The sequence below is a fragment of the Pleurodeles waltl genome, chromosome 10, assembly GCF_031143425.1.
Source record: "Pleurodeles waltl isolate 20211129_DDA chromosome 10, aPleWal1.hap1.20221129, whole genome shotgun sequence".
NCBI lineage: Eukaryota > Metazoa > Chordata > Amphibia > Caudata > Salamandridae > Pleurodeles > Pleurodeles waltl.
The window spans coordinates 681991407-682013522 of NC_090449.1; the positions used below are offsets into that span (position 1 = coordinate 681991407).

General features: G+C 41.0%; 1 protein-coding gene across 1 annotated transcript in view; it reads right to left on the minus strand.

The window, feature by feature from the left end:
• Positions 1-22116, minus strand: part of ADARB2 (adenosine deaminase RNA specific B2 (inactive)) — a 1180343-nt gene that overhangs the window by 214498 nt on the left and 943729 nt on the right. The window contains exons 5-7 of the mRNA XM_069211196.1: positions 21281-21449; positions 12513-12664; positions 4169-4337 (exon numbers count right to left, since the gene is read on the minus strand). Coding sequence (XP_069067297.1) covers positions 4169-4337; positions 12513-12664; positions 21281-21449 — 490 coding nt within the window. The remainder of the gene's footprint in view (positions 1-4168; positions 4338-12512; positions 12665-21280; positions 21450-22116) is intronic.

Sequence of the window (22116 nt, forward strand, 5' to 3'; positions counted from 1 at the left end):
AATCATAACTTTGACTTGTGCACTGCTCAGGGGCTCAGATATGAAACAGCACTTTGAGCAATACCATATGCAGGGTGAGTGGATTTGTTTGAAACACCAAATTATGCTTCAGTGTTGTCTAAATTATGCAGCAAGACCAGGAGGGAAAATTATAATGTGTTATGGGGCAGATTCAGTAGCAGTATTATTATACTGATTTGTCATTTCAAAACATATTGGTAGGAAAGGGATTCTCACTCTATGGAAAATGCAAAAAAAAAATAAAGAAACGTATTCACTATCGCCATATTCCCTTTCAAAAATGTTAGTTACCAATGAGTATTGATTTCTAGCTATCATGGGAACAAAGGAACACCATATTATTAACGCTGTCCTTTCGCATTCCTAGAATAAAACAGTTTGTGTAAAGCATGCACTGTTGCACCCAGCAGTAAGCAATCCTCCAATTACTTACTTCTTTATGACATGTCTAAGTTAGGTTTAAAACTGGTCTCCATTTTGAGCTTGCTGTGTTCTCACTACAGATCTCTAGCAACACCTCATTCCATTAATCAATAGAACTACATTACATATGTATAATGTCAGTGTCTTGCCAGTGGAAGCATTAAGATTCAAAACATCCGACCTTGAAACAGAATATAAAAAGGGTCCATGCGATCACTTTAAATAAACACTTCTTCGAGAAGAGTGTCTGTGAAGTCGCATGAAACTGCAAATAAGAAAACAAAACATCCTTATAATATGGAAGGGATTTGTCTTCCTGCTCTTTTTTTTATTTTATTTAAATATGTAAGGATTTCTTTCATGGTGTAGATAAAAGCCCTTCATAGTCTATTAACGTGGAAATTAATGCTGATTCAGCAAACGTGTCACCTCATTTGTATTAGTTTAATACTCGAAAACAGTAAACAACAACTGAAAGGTGACCAGTTAAGTTTTGTAAAGTGTTTGCCACTGCGGTGCACACCGTTCCCCATAGTTAAACTACCTTTTATCTCTTTGAGTTAAAAACATTTTTGTTCCATTGTGCAAATTATAGTGCAGATGGTGTAATATGTGTCACGTGAATCTATACATATGTGGAAGTCATTGTTATCACAGAATGGCTAACTATAATAGCCATGTCCAGTAATATCTAGGAGTAGGGATTCTGAACACAAGCCTAGCTGAAAGCTAGATCCTTCACCCAATGTATACTGATTTCCACTGTAGTGGGTTGTGGATTCCACAAAATGTCACGCCTTTGACACTCAACAGCAGCATCAATGATGCAAATGAGGTCATAATAAATAGTGGATTGAGGGATGGAAGGTAGTATAATACTGCACAATTTCCGTTTTGCATTCACCGTCACAATTCTGTCTAATTTAATACTCAATGACAATGTTGGTGATTGGACAGAGGCATTAATACACTCGCTTTATATTAGTTTTCAACACTTTATAATGCACAGCTTACTAGTACGGTCCACTGGATGGAACAATATTTATAGTTGACAATTAACATAATTGTTGAAGTTGAAAAGATAAGCCGAATGGAGGACATTATAGTTTACAAGAAATTGATCTCAGATGATGAACTGAAAAGAGAAAAAGCCCACGTTAGGATTGATTTATAAAGAACTATTCAACAGTGAACATGAATTGTTGATGCTTCTATGACTCTGAAAGTTTATATAAAATAGAACATTAAAATATTCTTCAAATAAAAGAAATAATCAAAAAGGAAAATATTACATGACATGTTCAGTTCCCTAAAATGAAAGGATTAGGAGGTTACAGAACCATGTCAAGAAAAAACAAAAAAAGTACACAAAATAACAATGAAGACACAAACATGTCAGTTTTTATATGAGTGCTATCCTTACATAGATTCACATTTGGTTTAGCAAATAAAGCCTTTTCATATACTTGTATGACCAATCTGATTTCATGTGCTGCTTTTTTGATCTGGTAGAGGTGGCTTGTTTGTGAAACATACAATTGGTGATTAGTTCTGTGAGCAGATACTGACATACTGGGGAGAGCGTTTGTGAGAAAAGAACTATACCTGGTGGGGAATGTCCACCTGAGGCAGGATGGGGCCCAGAGACCTTGTGCAACAGATGTTGGCCACGCACTGCGACTTGGGTGCAGGGACTGGCAGCCAGTGCCCAACCTCCACTACAAACTGCCAAAATCTGTGTACAGAGGTGGCTGGTCTTCTGGGGGTTGTCTGCCAGATCTGGCTGAAGGCCAACAATTAGAGCTCACGCCCACTATGCATAAACAAATACCATGCATAGTAGAATTTACTGCATTTGTAGAGTTTGGTGTATGTCTGGCTCCCGGAGAGTCTGTGTGCCGAACCTCCACAGTAGGGGCTGCCTGCCATAGTAGGTTGTATGCAGGGAACTGTTGACTGTGGTGTAGCATAAAAAAGTGAATTTATAGTTATCGTTGGCTATAACACATTAACACATGTTTTAAAAACCTTGAAAATTCAATGAAAATATACAGTAAATGTGGAGTAATTCTTGCAAAGCAAAACCGAAAAAACACTAAAAAATGCAAGGTATGATTAGGACCGCCACCAATAACTCACCCAACTGACATGCAAACCATAAGTCTCACACCAAATGTAAAGCTTATGACCTCATAATATTTATCCCAATGAGTAACAATATCTAAAACCACAATCTAATTAAAAAACAAAACAGGCTCAAGCTAAAAAGTAATACTCCATTATTGGTGTCTTTTTCATAGTTTTAAAGGCAATAGGATACAGAGTCTCAACTGTAAGATTATTTGCAACACTTGTAATTGCATCTTTCACATCAAGGTGAAGTCAAGAGCATCTGGTGTGCAAGTTATGGTTTGAGATTTCACAATGAACCCTTATCTTCGTAGTTTTAGCATAATTTGATGAATCTGCACGAAACTTAAAAAGAAAAGTTCATCAACTTTGTGGTATGGTCTGCAGTAAGTCAGACTCGAATGTAGGACACACATCCAAACAAGTGGCCTGCACTCTTATATCACAGGCGTCGAGTGACATATTCCTACTATGTACCTTCTGGTGTCAGAACAGAAGTGTAATGACAATATTTTTTCCAGGCGGTTATATGGAGTTCAAATTTTCCAAACCATCACAGGATCCTAAACAATAGAACTACCACAGATTTTTTCAAGGAACATGGTGATAAATAAAGGTTGCCAAATAATGGTGTAAGATTATGAATGCTATCCCTCTTACCAGCAAAATAACTGAAGAAATTCTTCAGTTTTAATTGCTGTGTATTCATTTACTCATGTATCCAATATGTTATACATACTGATGAGGATTATGTAACACATACATTCTTCTTATCACCTGTTTTACGTCAAAGATTGTACCTGGAGAAATTGTTGCTACATGTATATGTACGACAAACGTATATTCTAGACACAGATGCAGGGGTGGCCCCCACAAATCTCAAGGGAAGGGGGCGGGCGGGGGGGAGGCGGGGATGGGGGACAGTGGGAAATAAAATAATAATAAAAAAATCCTTACCTGTTTCTGCCGCCACCGCCGTCAGCTGCCTTGCTCCTCTTCCGATGGTGTTGGTGTCTCAGCAGTCCCTGGAACAGCAGTACAGGCTCCCCATGCAATCCTGGTGCTTCTCCCGTGCTATACCTAGCATGGGAGCAGCATCAGAATAGGTCTGAGCGGCTTGACCTGCCTCTCAGACAGTGCACTGAAGTCTGTGCAGTTTTTCTAACCCGGCTGTGCAGCACAGCCGGGTTGGAGAAACCTAAGTGCGCATGTCAGTTTGGCCAGCCTAAGACAGCCGGCCAAACTGACATGCGCACTTGGTACGCTCACTCCACTCCTCCTTCTCTACCCTCCGATGGCCTAGCCCCACCCTTCCCCGCACATGCTGGCTGAGCCAGTGTCTGAAAAATAAAACAATAGAAAAGTATTGTTTTATTTTTCAGCTTCTGGCTCCGCCAGTGGGGCGAAGCTCCTTCACCAATGCGAAGGAGCCGCCCCTGCACAAGTGATTAACTGGTGACCACTGTTCTGACATAATATAAGTAACATATCTTTGCATACTATCAAGGTACGAAGGCTGTACGCATTATCATGCCGTTATGAAGACAGGTTACCCTAGTCCTCTGAAAGGAAGGTAATGTAAAAAAAGCAGTACCTGGAGATTTTGTCTGTGCAGGACATTGTGACAAGCTGCTCTCCCAGTAACACACCATCCCACGTTTGTACCGTAGGGTGAGAACGGACAGGGATTGTTCCTTCTCCCGACTCTATCTTTGTGCGGAGGTGACCACGGAACCTTCTCACCACCTTCTTATTGCTGTTTACTGTAGAAAAAAAGTATTTTCTTGAGCTCCTCTAGCATAGGCAATGCAAAACATGCATAAAGTGTTGCACTGATTATGCAAAAAATATTATAGACAGGTATATAGATACTGTTGGAAGTAAATACAAATTATCACTTACCTTTCTCAAATATAGTATAGTATCAAATCTTGGATATGATAATAGGAACATCACACGTACATGTTAGGATTATATGTGTTGTTAGCCGCTAAACAAAGTAAATATTTGTAACGATCATAGAAACTAATAATAAATTGTGTAGCAAGAATTCAATATACCTATAATTTAAACAGTTTCGCCCCGATTTACAATGAGTTTGCTGTGAGGAATTACTGTTGTAATAGTAATATTCTCGACTTACTCTTGAATTTCCCGAGTAAGCCAGGAATGTTAGTAGCTTAGTCCTTGACTTCAGCCGTAAACCAGGAGTGACCCACGAGTATATCACACGAAATTCTATGTGAATCTGCCCTTTGACTTTGGTTGCTAACTTCTGCTTCCTGTTCACATTATCAAAACAAATGTTCTAATTCTGTTTATCACCTGGTTTTAATGTTTGAAACTACAATGTGTTATTGTAGAAGGAAGTAAGACTGACCGAGCCTAAGCTAGACATTGTCCTGAGCAGACCACATAAGACTTTTCTCTTTCACTTTCTTAAATGGTATACAATTCACAAGAGTGACCAGAAAATTATACTTTCAATGGAAGCCCGCTGCTCTTCTGTTTCAGTTCAGGCTCTGAGAATCCACTCCACACTGCGGACAATAGTTCATCCCGCTACACCATCATTTGTGTGTGTCCCCAAGCACTAACTGTGCGACCAGACGTGCACTCTCAGTGGTCAAAGAGCAAGTTGGAACTGTGAAATCAGGAATTCCCTTTACCCTTTCTTTATTTTAGGGTGTTATAATTGTCTTATATAGTTCAACTTTTATGCAGGTTGTTCTTATTCAACTAGAGTATTTTGGTTATTTGTTTTATGGCAAGAGCCAGTTTTATTTTTGTCTTGTAAATGCCCTGCTCGGGGCCAAAGTTCCTACCTGGGCCCAAATCTACCTCAGGTCAATCTGACAGAAAAGGCTAGGGAGATTTATAGATTTTGTTGTACATTATGATGGAAACCCCTGAGAAAAACTCCCCTACAGGCACCATTGATTTACTGCACACTGCTGTAGACCTCACATCACATATCCCTCTTTAAGATTACCACCCTTCAAGAGGACTGCCAAGGAAAATTTTCATGTGTGGCATTAAATTACCAGATAATAACGAAATAACCTACTTCATTATGAAGGTGAAACGTTTAGAAATGCTCTTATATGATGAGCACTGTGCCTCTGCCTTGTCTTGTTAACAGGGTACTGCCTAGTGAGGATTCTAGAAATGTGAATAGCAGATCTGAAGCATCTGCACTTTTGACACACACATTCCAAAATGGATAATGGAGTACTGCTGGTATTGGCAGTAGTTGGTGCTATTTATTATAAATTTAGCAGTAGTGGGCTTGAACACAAGATTTTAGTGCTTCAGGGCTACTGCAGTAAACACCCTGACCCTTATTATGAGTGCCACTTAATACTGATGGAGCCGGTCCCATCAGAATTATGGGAGCTGTGGGACTACTGCAAATCTGTCTACTTTCAGGAGGACTTGAATGTGGTTTCAAAAGCATTTGTTTGTGTTTTGGCAGGTAGGTAGGAGTGTGAGCTGAAATGGTGTCTTGAAAAAAAATCTCACACCCCTCTCAGGGCCTCCCTCTATATAGCTTCTTCGAAAGCAGTTCACGCTCTCTCACCTAATGATTTTTTTTCTATCGACTAGAAGGTCTGTTTAGGGTACCCCCTACATCAGTAACTACATAAGTGGGTAAATGCTGACGTACTTCCAGGGCCACGCATAATGAATACCGCTGTCAGTATCACCTCCCACATCATCGCTGTATTTGTACAGGACACTTCCCACTGCATTAGTTTTTAAGATGAACTCTGATATACTAAAGGTCTCATTAGGGAGAGGCGTGTATTAGGAGAGGGTGCTACAAGTAAATGCATCTCCTTTGATGGCCCAGTGTATGCCTCCTTCCAAACGCACGAGTGACTCCCGTCGCTGAGGCGAGGCGTGTTACTCTTAAGTAATGGAGCTGAAAGACGGAGTTTTGTTCATATCAAAGCTACTGCCAGAGATCACCTGGGAAACAAGGAAGAGATTTGCAAATTACTTTCTCCGAGGAAATCAAGCAAAGGCTACGCGAGCTTTCCCTTGGCAATTTCAAATGGTTATTGAAAGCCTGCTGTCGTGCCCCTCAGCCCAAAAATACCGCGTAAAAAACATAGACAAGGAAAATGAAGTCGCAACTGAACTCTTGGAAGTTGCGTTTATGAAATTAGGGGAGCTGTGGAGGCAGCAACGGCACCTGGAAATACGTGGTACAGTAAGTCAATACAACTAATGCGGTTCGGTAGTAATCCTGAAGGGTACGTAGAATTCTAAAAATGCAACGCAAAGAAGAAAACAACCTAACTTGAATTCCTGTGTTTGCCCTATTCACATCGAGTAGATGATTACGATTCACTTTATAACATATGCTTAGCATTGGCTCTACCACGCTTTTGCGTATTTACAACGGCTTTAAAGCTGTCTAAAATGGTGACAAGTAATGATGATGACTTAAGACATTGGAGCACAGTCTTACATATGACTCTCATTTTACTTCCGAAAGCATAGATGTAATTTATCAAAAAGAAAAATATGAATTATTGTCGTTTTTTTAATTATTATATTATATTATAATATAGCATTAAAATAGCACTTTGTGAAGCGCTGCATTCCATTGTTTTGTGATGGTGTGCACTGTCAAGTTGCAAGAAGTGGAACAGAAACCTTTGCACTCCATTCTGCGTCTTGAGAACTGTCCCCCCAAGAGGTAAGTGAAGCCTCAAGGTTGGGTTTAATCAGACCTCGTTATCTATTCCTAACCATGGAATTTTCAAGAGAGGGTCTAACTTGGAAATCACCTAACTTTTTTTGTAACGTCAGTAGGACAGCAGTGGCATTAAGCAAGTCTGGGAGGCTTTTAAAATACCCCAATGGGAAAAATGAAAGTACTTATTAATTCTTATATCATTATTTTACCTTCCTGTCTTCGAACCCTGCCCTATCGACCTTCTGCTTAGCACATGTATCCCATAACTCCTGGCTATACCTTTAGAAGAATGACTCTGAAAACTGCTGTGCAGGAAATACGATTATTAAGCAATGGGAGAAAGAGTCCACAGTCTTGATATGACCTGTGACTAAGCCCTCACAAGGTCTAAACAACCTGATATACTGGTTTCTATGAGGACTACCTGGCTAACACTTGGTATCTCGCCTAAAGCATCGATGCTTTCCCTAAAGAAATGAGACTGGTGCAAGGGCAATTGCATTCTCATATGCTAATTAATAATTGGGGACAGCAAGACTATAGTCGTGTGGTGAGATGGTTCTTCAAAAAGATGTCTTTCTTTCTCTTTATGTTTCTGCCACAACATGCGGCCAGCTGATCTGGCCCTGGAGAACACTTTCTGTTCTTGGATACAAGGGAATACAGACAAGACCTCAGTTTTCTGCAAAGGCAGACATACATTAGAATACTCCCCTTTTGATCTTCTGCAGGTCAAGTTTTGTTTCCGAGCCTCCAGTTAGGTAGCCTTTCCTACGGTAACCACAGAGATGATTGATAAGACAGCATCATATTCTAATGAGGTTTCCACACTTCACTTAAACCTTTTTTCAGTTTTCAAGAGTTCCTTTGTTTTTGTTACAATCTTAACAAAATTCTGATCTGTGAATGATTCGAAGTGACAATGACCATGCACAACCATGTGGAACTCGTACCCATCTTCCCTGGGGCGGGCCTATGGAAATGAGATCACACCCTCCTTCCTCTATCAAGACACTTACTTGTCCATGGTAATTTCCTGCAGTAATTTGAGCCTCTCTGCTATAATGCAGGCCTTCATATAAAGACAAGCTTACTCCACAGCCCTTTGCAATACAGACATGCTACTGCCAGGATTCCTGTTTGTTTCTTTATGCATATCTGTGGCTTCCCCTCCCTTCGCCTTCCTAGATAACCAGGGATGGAAGTTTGCAATTAACTTCCTCTGGCCTTCCTGTCAGAGTTCTGCCAGCAGGTCATCTGGTCACAGAGATCCTTTGCACTGCTAAGAGCGACATTTAACCAGGAGAGCTGGTAACTGTAATTACTTACACCGAAAGAGGGGACACTAACCAGAATTACCATGCAGACTACACAGATTCAAGCAGAAAGGAACAACCTCTTCATAAACTACGTTTGTGCCATATTTTCCAAAACTCATACTAACGAATGAGATGTTACAACTACATGCTGATGGTGTTCCCTAGGCCGTCCCAAAACTAATGTATGAAAAATATTTATTTTGATTTAAGCAGCGGTTGTGCAATCCAAGGTACTTCTAATGAGTGGCTTGGGTAATGTAAACATGATTTTCCACATGTTAAAAGTTGTATATTTTATTTTGACTGCAGGTTTTGGCTACATAAGTCCAGGCCTACAATGGCAGTCCTGTAACCAGGTCAGATTAGTGGGTGGTCTAAGGGGACACTGAAGCCCACATGTGAAATCTGACCTTGGTGTCACTTATTATTCTGTGGTATAATTCTGCAGCATCACTTAAGAGTCAGGAATGGCAATTTGAAATAATCATTAACACGAATAATAAGATTTAGAGCACATCCACCTGGAGATGCTATGCTGTCCACAGTGTTCTGAGTCAAAACAGGCTAACACCAGACCCATGAAAAACAATAAGCTAGGGATACCACGTAGAAGTTTAATTCTTCTACAAACACTGAAACAACAATACAATTTCTAAATAAAGAATTAAGCTTTTTTAATCAGGTAACTAAAAAAATGAAAAAGAAAATGATCAAAAAAGGCAAAAGGCAACTGAATCTAGAGATCAAGAATTGCAGCAAAAAAACAAAAGCATTCCCATAAAAACAATGGAAAAGTGCAAAAACAATGTCAGTTTATGTGTTGTGGTAGACTGCTACAAGGGCACCCTAAGCCAGTAACTCTTAGTGTACTGTGGCTGGGTATAGTTTGGCAGTTAGTCCTTGTCAAAAATGTTATTTTCATCCCATTCCTTAAGGTAAAAAATCTTCAGTGAACACGCCTGTAATGTGTATCCAAGAAGGGTTCCACAAGGTCAAATACATAAATTGAGTAGTCCCACTGTTGCCTCTGTCTTCCTGACAAAATGCTGAGAGTGGGAACATACACGAGGAAGAAGCTGTCAATGTCTCTCCTTTTCGGTAAGGATTGGTACTTTCAGTCAAGACAGGTTACTGACACTGATATTGGGGCGAAAGTTGCAGTAGAGCAGGTGTTCCCAACCTGTGGTCCGAGGACCCCTGGGGGTCCGCGAAGCCTTCTTAGGGGGTCCGCGACTGCTAAGAAAATACATTTTTTTTAAACAAATATTGACAAATTAGGTCCCCAGCTTCCAGTAATGACTCAGGCTGGGGTCCCCGGATTCCAATGATGATTCAATGGGGGTCCCTGGATTCCATTAATGTTAAAGTGGGGGTCCACAGAAATCAAAAGGTTGGGAACCACTGCAGTAGAGGGCCTCACAATTCTAGCTCATGTTTACTGCAAAATGTCTAGATCCAAATTTTTCCAGGGATTTCTCTGCAACATGCTTGATTTTACCACGAAACCTTCAGGTCTCTTTAGGCACAAGAGAGACCTTTCACAGTACGTGGAAGGAGAAATGTCCAGTTATAATGAGCTCACATATATGTCAGCCCTTTTAAAGTGGCATATGGTGGAATTTGGGGATTATTAATTTTCACTTAGGTAAGGCATATAGCATTATCCCATAGGAACGTTTCAAAGAAACCTCAGTAGTAACAGTGTCCACATTTGTCTCACTTGGAGCTACAGCCCAGAGAGGAAGGATTAAATGGGAACCCACACACAATGTTCTCAGCTTTTAGGGGCCCTTTCTGGCTACTACAATTTGCATTTGATTGCTGTGACTTGCTGGCTATAAGTTGTTTTGCTGATTTTCTATACTGCATACATGCTTACAGCGTCATAATTGTCAACATCAAAGTGTCCCCAAATCCTAGTCAAGAGTAACCAGTACCTTGTATTGGTGCTTTGTGTTTTTAAACAAATCATATACCTGGTTCCTTTAATCTAATTTTACCCATTTGGTGTGCTTTTTATTAAACAGTTATCTTTCTTACTATATGGCTGTCCAAACTCTTCCAAGCTCTTTCTTGACTTTAATATTGTTTTTGTGCTCCTTAAATATCTAACACAACACATTTGTCGGTGCTGTCAGGCTATGTCTTCTGACAAATAGCTGCTTATTCTTTTAACATGGATTGTGTTTACTTTTCTAACTGTAAAGTGAGAGGAGTTTTAAAGTGAATTTTCTGACAGTTTTGCTGGAGTACAGGAAGTGTGAAAGGAGAGGGTTTAGGATGTCATTTGTGAACGCATTCTGCAGTTATGAAAGCAAAAATGAAGCATATTTTTTGCAGTTCTGAAGTGTGCTGGAAAAAGAGACCTTAATAGGATCAAAACAAATCAAGTCACCTTACTAGGTAATGCACAAATGATAAATATTCACAGAAACTCAATTTCAACACATTATTATTTGAGTGATTTACGCTATATAGTTTTATTAGTAAAACTGTATGGCTTTGCAAGATTAGTGGCCATTCCAAAGGAAAATGTGCTGTCTGTAAATTAAAACAAGTTACCACAAGATGCTTTACAAAAACGCCCCTCTTCATGCCCATTAAAGCTAAATGGGTCAGTAAAGTTTGTTGTTGTAAAACGTAGGCTGTGTTTCAAAAAGGTTAGAGAACCACTAATCTAACACATTTTTCTAGGGAGAAGCCTGCTACTCTGTGTCATAGCTACCAGGCTTAAGCACAGTTTTTTTTTCAGTAAACTGTTCCGATAAAGCAATATAATGTCTGATTGCACTGTTGTTATCCCTTCTCACAAAATAATAATGTAAAAAAACATAACTTTCATATCTCGTCTCTATATTTCTGCAGACCATATCCAAATATCTCCTCTCCTGAAGCAGCATATGTGGTTTATCTGGGTCCCCAAGTATCCCCAAACAAACAGTGACTTGTATTTTTCTTTCACTCCACCCCCAAACTCCTCCCCCCACCCCCCAAACACAACGCTGGGGTCCCCTGGAACCCAGCACTGTCAACTCAGACTTAAAAATAGAGTCCAGAAAATCTGGGAACCAAACAGAAAAAGTGGCTTTGCTATAGTTGTGAAACAAGGGCTGACTGCTTAAGTTAAATAGATAAGTTACAGAGGGGACCTGTCATTAGTGGCATGAGTGTGTAGACTTGTATTGAATGTTGTGATTCGAAAAGTGTTTCGAAAAGTGATAGCTCTGGCAAAGACTTAAGTGGTGGTTATAGGACTCTGATATCTGATTCAGTATTGATTGTCCGAATCAATACGCCGAAGGACGTGATTGTTCAGAGAGTGAATTTTGAGTCCTAGCATAACTTTTTGGCTTGGTAGAACGGACATTGTCATGTATGCATTGTTACAATGCGTTGTCTGCACTGATGAGTGAGTGGGTGGCAGATGATGAGCAAAATATAATTAAACATATAACCTTCAAGTGTTTTGGAGAAAAATAACTCAAGGATAAATAAAATACCCTGTGTGTTAGCGGTGCAAGAGCTCTGTGTTGATCATTCTCCATGTTATCTGGTGTGTTCCTTCATAATTTGTTGCAGACTCAGGAAGTGCAACAACACATTTCTCCTCATAAAATAATCTGTGTCAAGAAATCTAATTCCCACCTGTCATTATCATGCAATTTAAATATTTGTGAACTACCAGCTTATTTCTACTTTTGATAGAAGTATCACTTAGTTCTTTGTGGCAAACTGTTCCCAAAAATATCCCACAAAATGTTGATAGATTTTCACTCAAAGGTTAGAGGGAAGGCAGGGTGGGGAGGTCCTGTGGAAGACACCTGTACAAGGCAGCCTCTTTTCTAGTAACAGAATGCACAGTTCGCTTTGAAGGAATCACACACATTTTGTTTCAAGTTGGGGTGTCTTACAGTCAGCTGTGTTTTCGTAAGGGGAGTTGAGGCGGGCATCTCCGCACGGTGACGTGCTCACGTACAGATGGAATAGGACGTTCTCCTTCAGTCTGTAGCTCCCTTCTTTTAAACGCACAAAGATGGACCGCTCCCAGTCTTCCTGTCGCTTGCTGCAATCACAAAGAGATTCCAGAGATTATTGTTTTTAAAATCCCAATTCAACATGACAATATGTTATGTTTTAGCAGTTAAATTTGGTCAAAGAACACAGACTCGACTATAGTGTGCGGATTGTAAAGCCCTTTGTCCTAGATTTACACTTCCCTTATATGTTTGGGATTGGCTGCTTTGTTGAAGAAAATAACTTTCCGCCATGTTCTCTGCCACCGTGTAATTTGCATCTTACATAATATGGCAAAAATCACACTGGTGAACTGAAAAATTTAAACAACATTTCCATTTATTGCCTTCTCGATGTTTAGCAATCAGAAATCAGGATACCTGCACTCGAAGCACCATACATAAAATGTGAAACGTGAATCTCCATGTTCCATATTAGGAAACCATGGTTGGTCGATGTCACACGTGACGGTGGGACTCTTGCCAGCACGGATTGGTTGCATGCTTTAGAACCGTCCATCTGCTCATACGTGAGATCAGAGCGACAGCTTAGTCTTTTTGGTAAGACAGTTTTGTCTTTATTTGAGATCCAATTTATAGCCTGTGGGGGTTCCCTAGACTCCCTCCAAATTGACTCTCCCTGCAGTGAAACACAGACAACAGTTTGACCTGCTGCTCTGTGTTTCACTTCTGCACTCTATCCAGCGCATGCGCCACCTTGGAGAGTTGTTTCACGTGCTGTACGGTGTGCATTCTTTTATGTAATTAGGTGCACGTTTCCCGTTATGGAATCATGAACAGTCATGCACATATGCAAACACTGGTGTGTGCACCTTCATTTGCACAAGTGTAGCTGCATGTCTCTCCTCTTCATGTCTATTTATACATGTGTGCATGTGTCTTCGTTTGTGACGAGCAGAGATGTGCATATAACATTTTCAATAAGTTGATGCCCATTTTAATTAAGATTTGTCCGACTTAAAATTTGGCCAAAACGTTATTTGACATATTTTCAGTTAGCACCACTTCATAAAACGTGTACGAACTGACGAAAAATGTAATGTGTGCATCTGCGCTAATCACAAGAGTGTGTATATGCGCACACTAATGATTAAGCATTAAAAAATACAAAAAGTGTGGCTGCATGCGTGCAAAAGGAGGCACTCGAATCACATGTTCCACAGGTGCACATTTTTGATATTATGAATGCTAAAAACAATGGGGCATATCTATCAAATATTCGTGCAATGCAGCACAGCAAGCCACCTTGCTGCACTGTGCTGTGTGAGATGCAGAGGGCAGGAATGTGCCGTATTTAACATTATGCAGCGCATTCCTGCTCTCTGCCTGCGCTGGCACACAAACTGCTGTCTACGGCCAACACAGGCGCCCTAAAACCATGCTGCCACAGGGCCTCCATTTTAGGCAGGATTGTTTATGTGCAAGAAAGGGTACTCTTCCTGCACAAAAACAATCCTCAGATGCATTTCCCTCTATCTAAGTTAGGAAATGTGAGAAGAAATAAATATATTTCTCCTAGCTGCGCCTCTGGTGGGGAGGTGTACAATTCTGACACATTCACAGGCCTATGAGCATTGGTAAACCTGGAAATGTGTCAGAATGCATGGCTAGATATGTGGAAACACCCACGCTCCACTCATGGCACTCCTCCCTGCCGCAGAGTAATGCAAGTCAGCCTTGCATTATTCTAGATTTATCAAGCCACTCAGGGCCACACAAGGTGGCCTTGCATAGCTTGACAAACCTCATTTAAGTTTTGCTTTACCTTGCGTCCCCTTGTGTGGTGCAACGGTGACAAAACCTTGATAAATATGGGCCATTTGCTTTTAAAATCTGGCGTTACCCAAGTTTTTGTGATTTTACCAAAATTATACGCATATATAATGGAGTAACAGGTGCAAACAACCAGCCCTCTTAATCCATTAGTCTGCTTTGTCCTTCACATTTTCGCTGCCCACTACAGCAGATAGCACTGGGTTACTAACTTCAGCCCTTGGTTAACTTTACTATGAGTTATGGAATTCTGCCCTTTTACAAGAAGCGCATCTGCATACGAAAAAGCTCCTTTCAGTGCCAGGCACTGCTATGTGCTTTTAAGGGCTAATAATATCTCTGCTTTTAGATCATTTATTTTCATATTTGGGATGGTTTTCCTGAGCCCCTAGCACCAATGTTTTGCAAAACTGTGACAAAACAAAAGAAGCTTCGACAAAGCCAAAAGACTGGCTGACAATGCCAGACCCATTGCCTTTGCCAATCCTTGTTTTGGTGCTCAGAAATATTCTTTGCGTGTCCCAAAGTCGTGAATGGTTCTGTTTGTAACCGTGATGAATTGAAGCAAAAGTAGGCTAGCAGCATAACACTTCAGTTTATAAAAAGAGCTAATAAACACACTGTTCTTGTCAGCTTTTACAAACGGATGCCCCAATCGGGCTGGGGTTTCAGTGAATGCAAAGCATTGTAAATAGTTATTCATTTAATATACTTTGCCTCTTGGATAACTCACCAAAAGTTGCCCTGGATAACTCACCAAAAGTTGCCCTGAACGTGTCAAGCGTCAGCATAAGAAAGCGTCAAACGTCACTCCGTTTACCCAGGCTAGTGCAGGACTTCATAAATGACAGTCACTAAGGAGTTGTGGAAACACATTCCACCAAACAACACTGCTGTCGTGAATCTCAATCAAGCAAAAAAACACAACAGTGCATACCAGATTCATATTCTTTTTCAAAACTAGCGTAGTGCCCAAGGCAACGTGTTGCTTTCGAGCACACAAGCTGCACATTGCTAAAATCAGGGCAGTCTGTGCAAAAGGGACTAGGCAATGGCAACTACATTTGCTCTACTGTGAAACCCAACAAAAACGCCTTCCTGTGCTGCACAAACCTCACAAAAATACATTCACCAGGATCTCAGCTGGCATTAGCAAATCCTTCTGGGCAGACACGTATGAGCCAACCAAAGTTCTATATGGTAGTACCAGTTGCAGGTGCATTCTATGCAAGAACCAGTTAAATGAACATAAACTAGCAAAACATAAATTATTCATGTGAGGTGAAACAATGGGTTGTGCATTTAATATATGAGTTCCGTTCTCTAATTCAGTGCATTAGAATCTTATGATGTCATTATGAGTCATGTATCCACTTGAAGAGCTACATCCATATCCTTGTGATAGAGGTCAACATATGTTAAGCCTCTCAGGCTTCAAAGACCAATGTATTACAAATAATGGATGTGGCACATAAAAGCTGAGTTTGTATCTTTAAATTATCTAGCCAGTTGTGTCCCTCATTAGGAGTACAGTTTTTCTTTATTGTACTTGAAAAATAACAATACCAAGGGATGCATTATTTATTGGGAGCAATAAATACCACCTGTTACAAGTTTGTTAGAAAAACATGCATATTTTGGTGTTTCTAAGAAACTGAGTTACTGGTTGAATGAGCGAAACCGTACTCAAGCAGGAATGCCATTCCTTGTCAGGGGGAAGTCACCAGCAAACCCAAAAGTAACCTGTGCTCACTCAGCCTTCTAGTAGCTTGGCACAGAGTAGTCAGGCATTACTCAGAGGCAATTTATAAAGTATTTGTGCAACACTTCAAACAAAATCACAGTGAAAGCACAACACAAAAGGAATCCCACTCCAGATTAGGAAATTAGAGTATTTTTTTATAAATAATGCATGACCAGTACAACAAAATTCCAATCAGTATAATGAAAGATATGCAATTTTAAAGATTTAAGTGAGAATAGCACCAAAAAGTACAACAACCCTCTGTGGATATATGGTTGTGCTGGACTGAGATATGGTCACACAATCAGGCTGATCATGATGGAGGGACCAGGTAAGACCCATGAACAAGAGTACCTTTAATCCTGATTGCGGAGCATTGCGAGGTCCCACATTGAGAATGCATTGCGCAGCCGAGGAAATGCGTTGGTTCAGAGGAGCTGCAAAGCTACGATGCGGGGTCCTGCATCGTCATTGAGGATTTCATCAATGAGGGCTGGTAATGTGAAGTCCAGCGTCGAGGATGCATCACACAGCAGAGGAGCTGTGTCCATTCTGAGGAGCTGTGAGGCTGTGATGCGCAGTCCTGGCTCTTAAGAAGAGTCCATGCAGCAAAGGATGTGCATCAGTTCTGCTCTAGATTGCACCATGCAGCACAGGAGACATATCAGTTCTGATGAACTGCAAGGCTGTGAAACCGAATCCTTGGACCGGGAAAATTCCATGTACTAGAGGCGCATCGCCTATTGGTTACGCTCAGGCTGCGCTGCACATAAAAGGAGATGTGGTGGTTCTGCTGTATCCACAAATGAACTGGCAGAGCAGCTTCAGGCTCACCTCCAAAGGTTCCGGGCTCTGGTGGCACCACTTGACAGTGAAGGACTCACAGTTGCAGAGTCCAGGTGCAAGTTACAAGAGACGTGACCCTTGGAAACAACGTGGTGGTCCTGGGTACAGATTGCAGGTCCAGTCCTTCTCACCCACGCAAGAGGGCAGCAGACAGCAGGTCAGCACATCAGATACAGTCTTTCTGAGTAGCAGTCCAGCAGAATGGGCAGAGTGGCAGTCCTCTCAGCAGCACAGCAGTCCTACATCATGGCAGAGTCTTCCACAGATCCAGAGATGTACTGAAGAGTTGGTGTCTGAGGTTCAATACTTATACATGATTCCTCCTTTGAAGTGTGAGACACCTTTAGAGGTTTCCTTTTGAAGGGTGCAGGTTTCCTGCCTTCCCTACCCTAGTTATGAACTAACTCAGGAGGTATGCAATCCTTTGTGTGAAGGCAGAACTCAGCCTACTCAGGTGTAAGTGGCACTCTGCCTAATTCCACCATTCCATCCTGCCAGCGGTGGCACATCCAGGCATACCTAAACTCTCTACTGTGTGTGGCTATCCAGGAGGAATACACCAGTCCAACTGTCAGTTACACCCAGTTATGTGACCCAGTGACAGGCTCCAGGCACTAAGGGCCAGATGTAGCAAAGGTTTTTACCCATTCTGTGTCTATGGGGAAAAGTGTTTGTACATATGGCCCTAAATGGCTAAGACAGGAAGTGACAACTTTCTAAAAGTGCCATTTTCAAAATTATGATAAAAAATCCGACTTCACCATAACAGAGGATTTTTCATTACAATTCCAAAGACACAAAGCATGAACTTTTTACCTGTTGCCATATGGAAGTTACAACTTTACAAATGTAATAAAGTCACTCCAATGTAATCCCATGGAAGATGCAGGCCTTGCAGTAGTGAAAAAGAAATGTATGAGTTTTTCACTACCAGGACATGTAAAAGTTGAAATTACATATCCTGCTTTTTATATACACTGCACCCTGCCCTTTGGGTTGTTCAGGGCCTACCCAATGGGTGACATATATGTATTGAAAATACAGTTTGGGCCTGGCAAAAAGTTTTAAAACTGAACCAAAAGGCTGCAATTGCAGGCCCAAGAAATGAGTAAAGAGTTACTTAAATAGGTGGCACATTCAGTGCTGCTGGCCCACTAGTAGCATTTCATTTATAGGCAGTGGGTACATCTAGTACTACTTTACTAGGTACTTATATGTGAATGAATATGCCAATTGGGGATAGACCAATGTTGCCATGTTTAAAGGAGTGAGCACACACACATTAGTGCTAAAGTGGCAGTGAAAAGAGTCCTACAGCCAACAAAAACAAGATCAGAAAAATATGGAGTAAGGCAAAAGGTTTGGGGAAGGCCATCAGAAGGCTAACAGGTCTAAAAGTGTTTAATGCACTAAAATCTACGTGATATGGCAAATACTGTGCACATTTCTCCTCTTAAATTTTGGCAGGTCTGACTTGACAAAATTTAACTAAGGTTGAGGTTTTTTACACATCTGATATTTATCAAATGCGTTAAATACAACCAAACTTGTAATTCTAAGCCATGTGAAAACATGGGTTTACACATTGGATGGAATACACGGTCCAACTCTTAATCAGACCTTATGCGTCATGGAGTCAAAAAAGGAAAGGCAGGTCGAGGACCACATAAACAGGTTCCACAGACAAGTGAAACAGTAAAGAGCACCAAGCCACATGAGCATAGAGGCCAGTACCTAGACGATCAATGTTTGCATCACATCAGTATACTAGAACTGAGAGGTACACCAGTGTAACAAACAGAAACATCATTGCCCCAGAATAAGGAACAGTGGATCAATCCACTGTGACAGAAGATCTCAAACTGGAAAAATGTTAACTGTTGCAGTTTATAGACCAACCCACAGTAGATCCAGTGTGATCAAACCAGATAAACGAAACCAGATAGTGGAGAATACAATGCACTAGAGAAAGGGAACATTCATTGAGGTGATACACTCACACATAGACCTAAACTGAGACATAAATTGAATTCAAGTTCAGTACTAACAATTTCATCCTCAACAAGGAATGGCTCCACTTTGGCCCCACAAACATTGCAAAAGAGTGCCTTCTCTTAATCCTAATCTCACCAATCAGAGATGGGCTAAAAGAATAATCTAGACAAGCTGCTATATTGAATGAAAGGAAATCAGTGTAATTACAAGTGTTTGGTTTAAATGAATCCATCATAATTTAATTTATTATCAAAACATCATTATTGGCATTTAACCTCTCAACTTAATACAAACATTATAACCTCATTACTACTAAAAGGGGTGTATTCCAATCTATTTACATATCTCTGTCTCACAGGATACTGGTTCCATTTGCCAACTAAAAATGTGACTTGGCAGTAACCATTGCCAATGTTAACCAAATAGTAAATAGGTTAAAACATATTTTGATGCTGACAACATGTTTGGCCCTACAAATCATTCATCACCATCATTCAAAGACCACTAATAGCCACTGCTCTGCCTACAGTCGGAGAGTGCTTTCACTGGCAGTGTTTTAAGAGCAGGTGACACAATCTCTGCGTAAATTGTGGGCACTATCCTCACCAATATAAAGCACAGGAACAGTCCACACTCAAAAATACCAACAAATTGTTGGCAATCATATACACCATGCCTGTCTAAATTATGTGGCTCATGACTTAAGCATGACAATCTCCTATCTTGATGTTGACAATTTACCAGTGTCAAGTAAAGGAGTACCCATCCGGAGTTTGTCCCCAGTGTATGGTTATACATAGTGTATAGATATATATAGTTCAATTCTAATTGAACATCACACCGCCACAGGACCCAGCACATACAATTGTGTATTGTGCTTTCTCTAAGTATGTTGTTCGATCAACAATAGGAAAAATAAATATACATATAAGATGACTGCTTAACAAGTATGCACCTATCACGTTTGAAAGAAAAAAAAATATCTACTGTAAGCCGCAGCTCCAGGTTTTAAGATGAAGAAATGGTGTTCTCTGAAATAAAGCAGTAAAACTATCACTCATACTATGAATATGCACATTTCAGAATAAAACATGAAGACATGGAGACCTAGCAAAGCGTTCAAGGAGCAAAAAAAAAATGTGAAAGTTCAGTGAATGTCTTGGTCTCTGGATGTCTAGAAAAAGAAAAGTTTTAGTGGGGGGCGGAGGGAGGGGAGCATTTTCATTTGAATTCTGGCTGAGGGACTAAGGGGCTCATTTACAAGTCCCTTGCGCTGCTGTAACGTTATTTTTTTTTAACGTCATGGCAGTGCAAACAGTCCCCCACACAGCGCCACATTTATATACTGGTGCAATGGAACCATTGCGCCTGTGTGCAAAGCCTTGCACCACATTATACCTGTGCCAGGTATAATGTATGCAAGGTAAGTGTTCCCCCTGAAAAAGGCCTGCCGAAATGGCCCAGTGAAATCTGCAAGATTTCACTGCATCATTCTGCACCTTCACAGCGTCATTTTTTTGAGCCCCTGATCAGGGCAGGCATTAAAGTGACGCTGTACTGTTAAAACGGGCCCCCCTAGCATTACAGGACTAGCTTCCACATTTTTTTCGCTAGTCCAGCATTGCTAAGGTTTAGTGTTGCAACTGCGTCAGAATTTCTTAGCAGCTGTGGAGACTGTGTGCCATGGAGCTCCGTATTGTATATACAGCACTACCATGGTGTTGTTAGGGGGCACAGGGCAGCGCAGGAAAACTTGCGCATCCTGATCGATGCGCCCGTTTCTTGTAAATGAGGTCCTAAAAGTAGTTATACACTGTAAAAGGCAAGCGGTTTTGTATGTCTCCCTGAACATAGGTTGACCCTCACCAATAAAGGACTATGAGTGGGATGAACTGGTTTTGCTCAGACACATTGTGCAACATTACAATACCGAAACTGCAGCTGAATGTGCCTCTGAGTAATGGCAAAGCGTGGCCCTCCAGTGTGTTCTGTGCCTCCAGCAATGTTAGTTCCGATGACTGTTTTTATGATTTACACCAAAAAATAAACAACGTCTGTGGATCCCAGATAATCTAATCTTTACTGAAAGAAAATTTCCTGGTGTGAAATAAAAAGCGAACGCCCCAGCTGTGCCGAATTACTGCTCTTTTCTATCCTGAGCCTAGGGCCCACTTAGAAGACTCTGAAACGGTTCCATAGCACTCCCCTGCTCCCGATGCCTAGATGACAGATTTGTTCCACCAGTGATCATTCAGCGTTTCATAGACACCAAGAGAATTCAATTTACCTTAGATGGAGCTCCAGCTGCGAATAGAGGAAATGAACAAGCGCTCTCCTCGCCACCGCTTCTGCATGGCAGTCGTTGACCACAAGCCCCTGGTCGTTAAGGTATTCGCCATTTATACACTTGGTGCCCGACGTCAAAGCAATTACCTGCGCTTGCCTGAGGTCCAAACCTGTGGAAAGAAAAGACAGACAAACGTAACCATAAAGGAATGCTTTGGATATAGTAGGGATTTGCAAATTGCCATAGTCTTCCGTTTACCACCACGCTGCACGCTGCCGCAGTTGATCATAGTAATGTCCTTGTATTGACCTAACTACCTTCTGCTGATGCCAGTTTGAGTATTAACGCTGTTAGCGCGACGCGGAATCTATGGTGAACTGCTGCAGCCCACGCGCACGACACTAACTCCTACATAAGATAGCCTCCTACAAACTTTACTTGTCCAATCAATAAGAACACTGCGAGAGAATCACTGTTGTACGAGACCATAAACTTCTCGCACTGCACCGCTGAACGACTTCTTGCTTTATGTGATGCGGGTTGAAGAGGCCACCCGCGGAAAAAAACATATATCCAGTGCTTTTTGGGCCTTAAATTTCACTGACACAGAAAATAAATTCTACCCTGCCGTCTTCCTTGTTTTCTCCTTATGCATATTCGAAGTTAACATAAATAATCAATTACAAAGCGATCGCTACGCATCTATGTAGTACCTCTACGATACATTTATATTTCACGTGTAGTAAAATGTAAGATGCCCTTTGAAGTGCTTGTAATTGTTATCCTGGATTGAGGCGGCCTTTGCCAAAAGTTGCAGTAGGCCTCCCTCTTCCTGA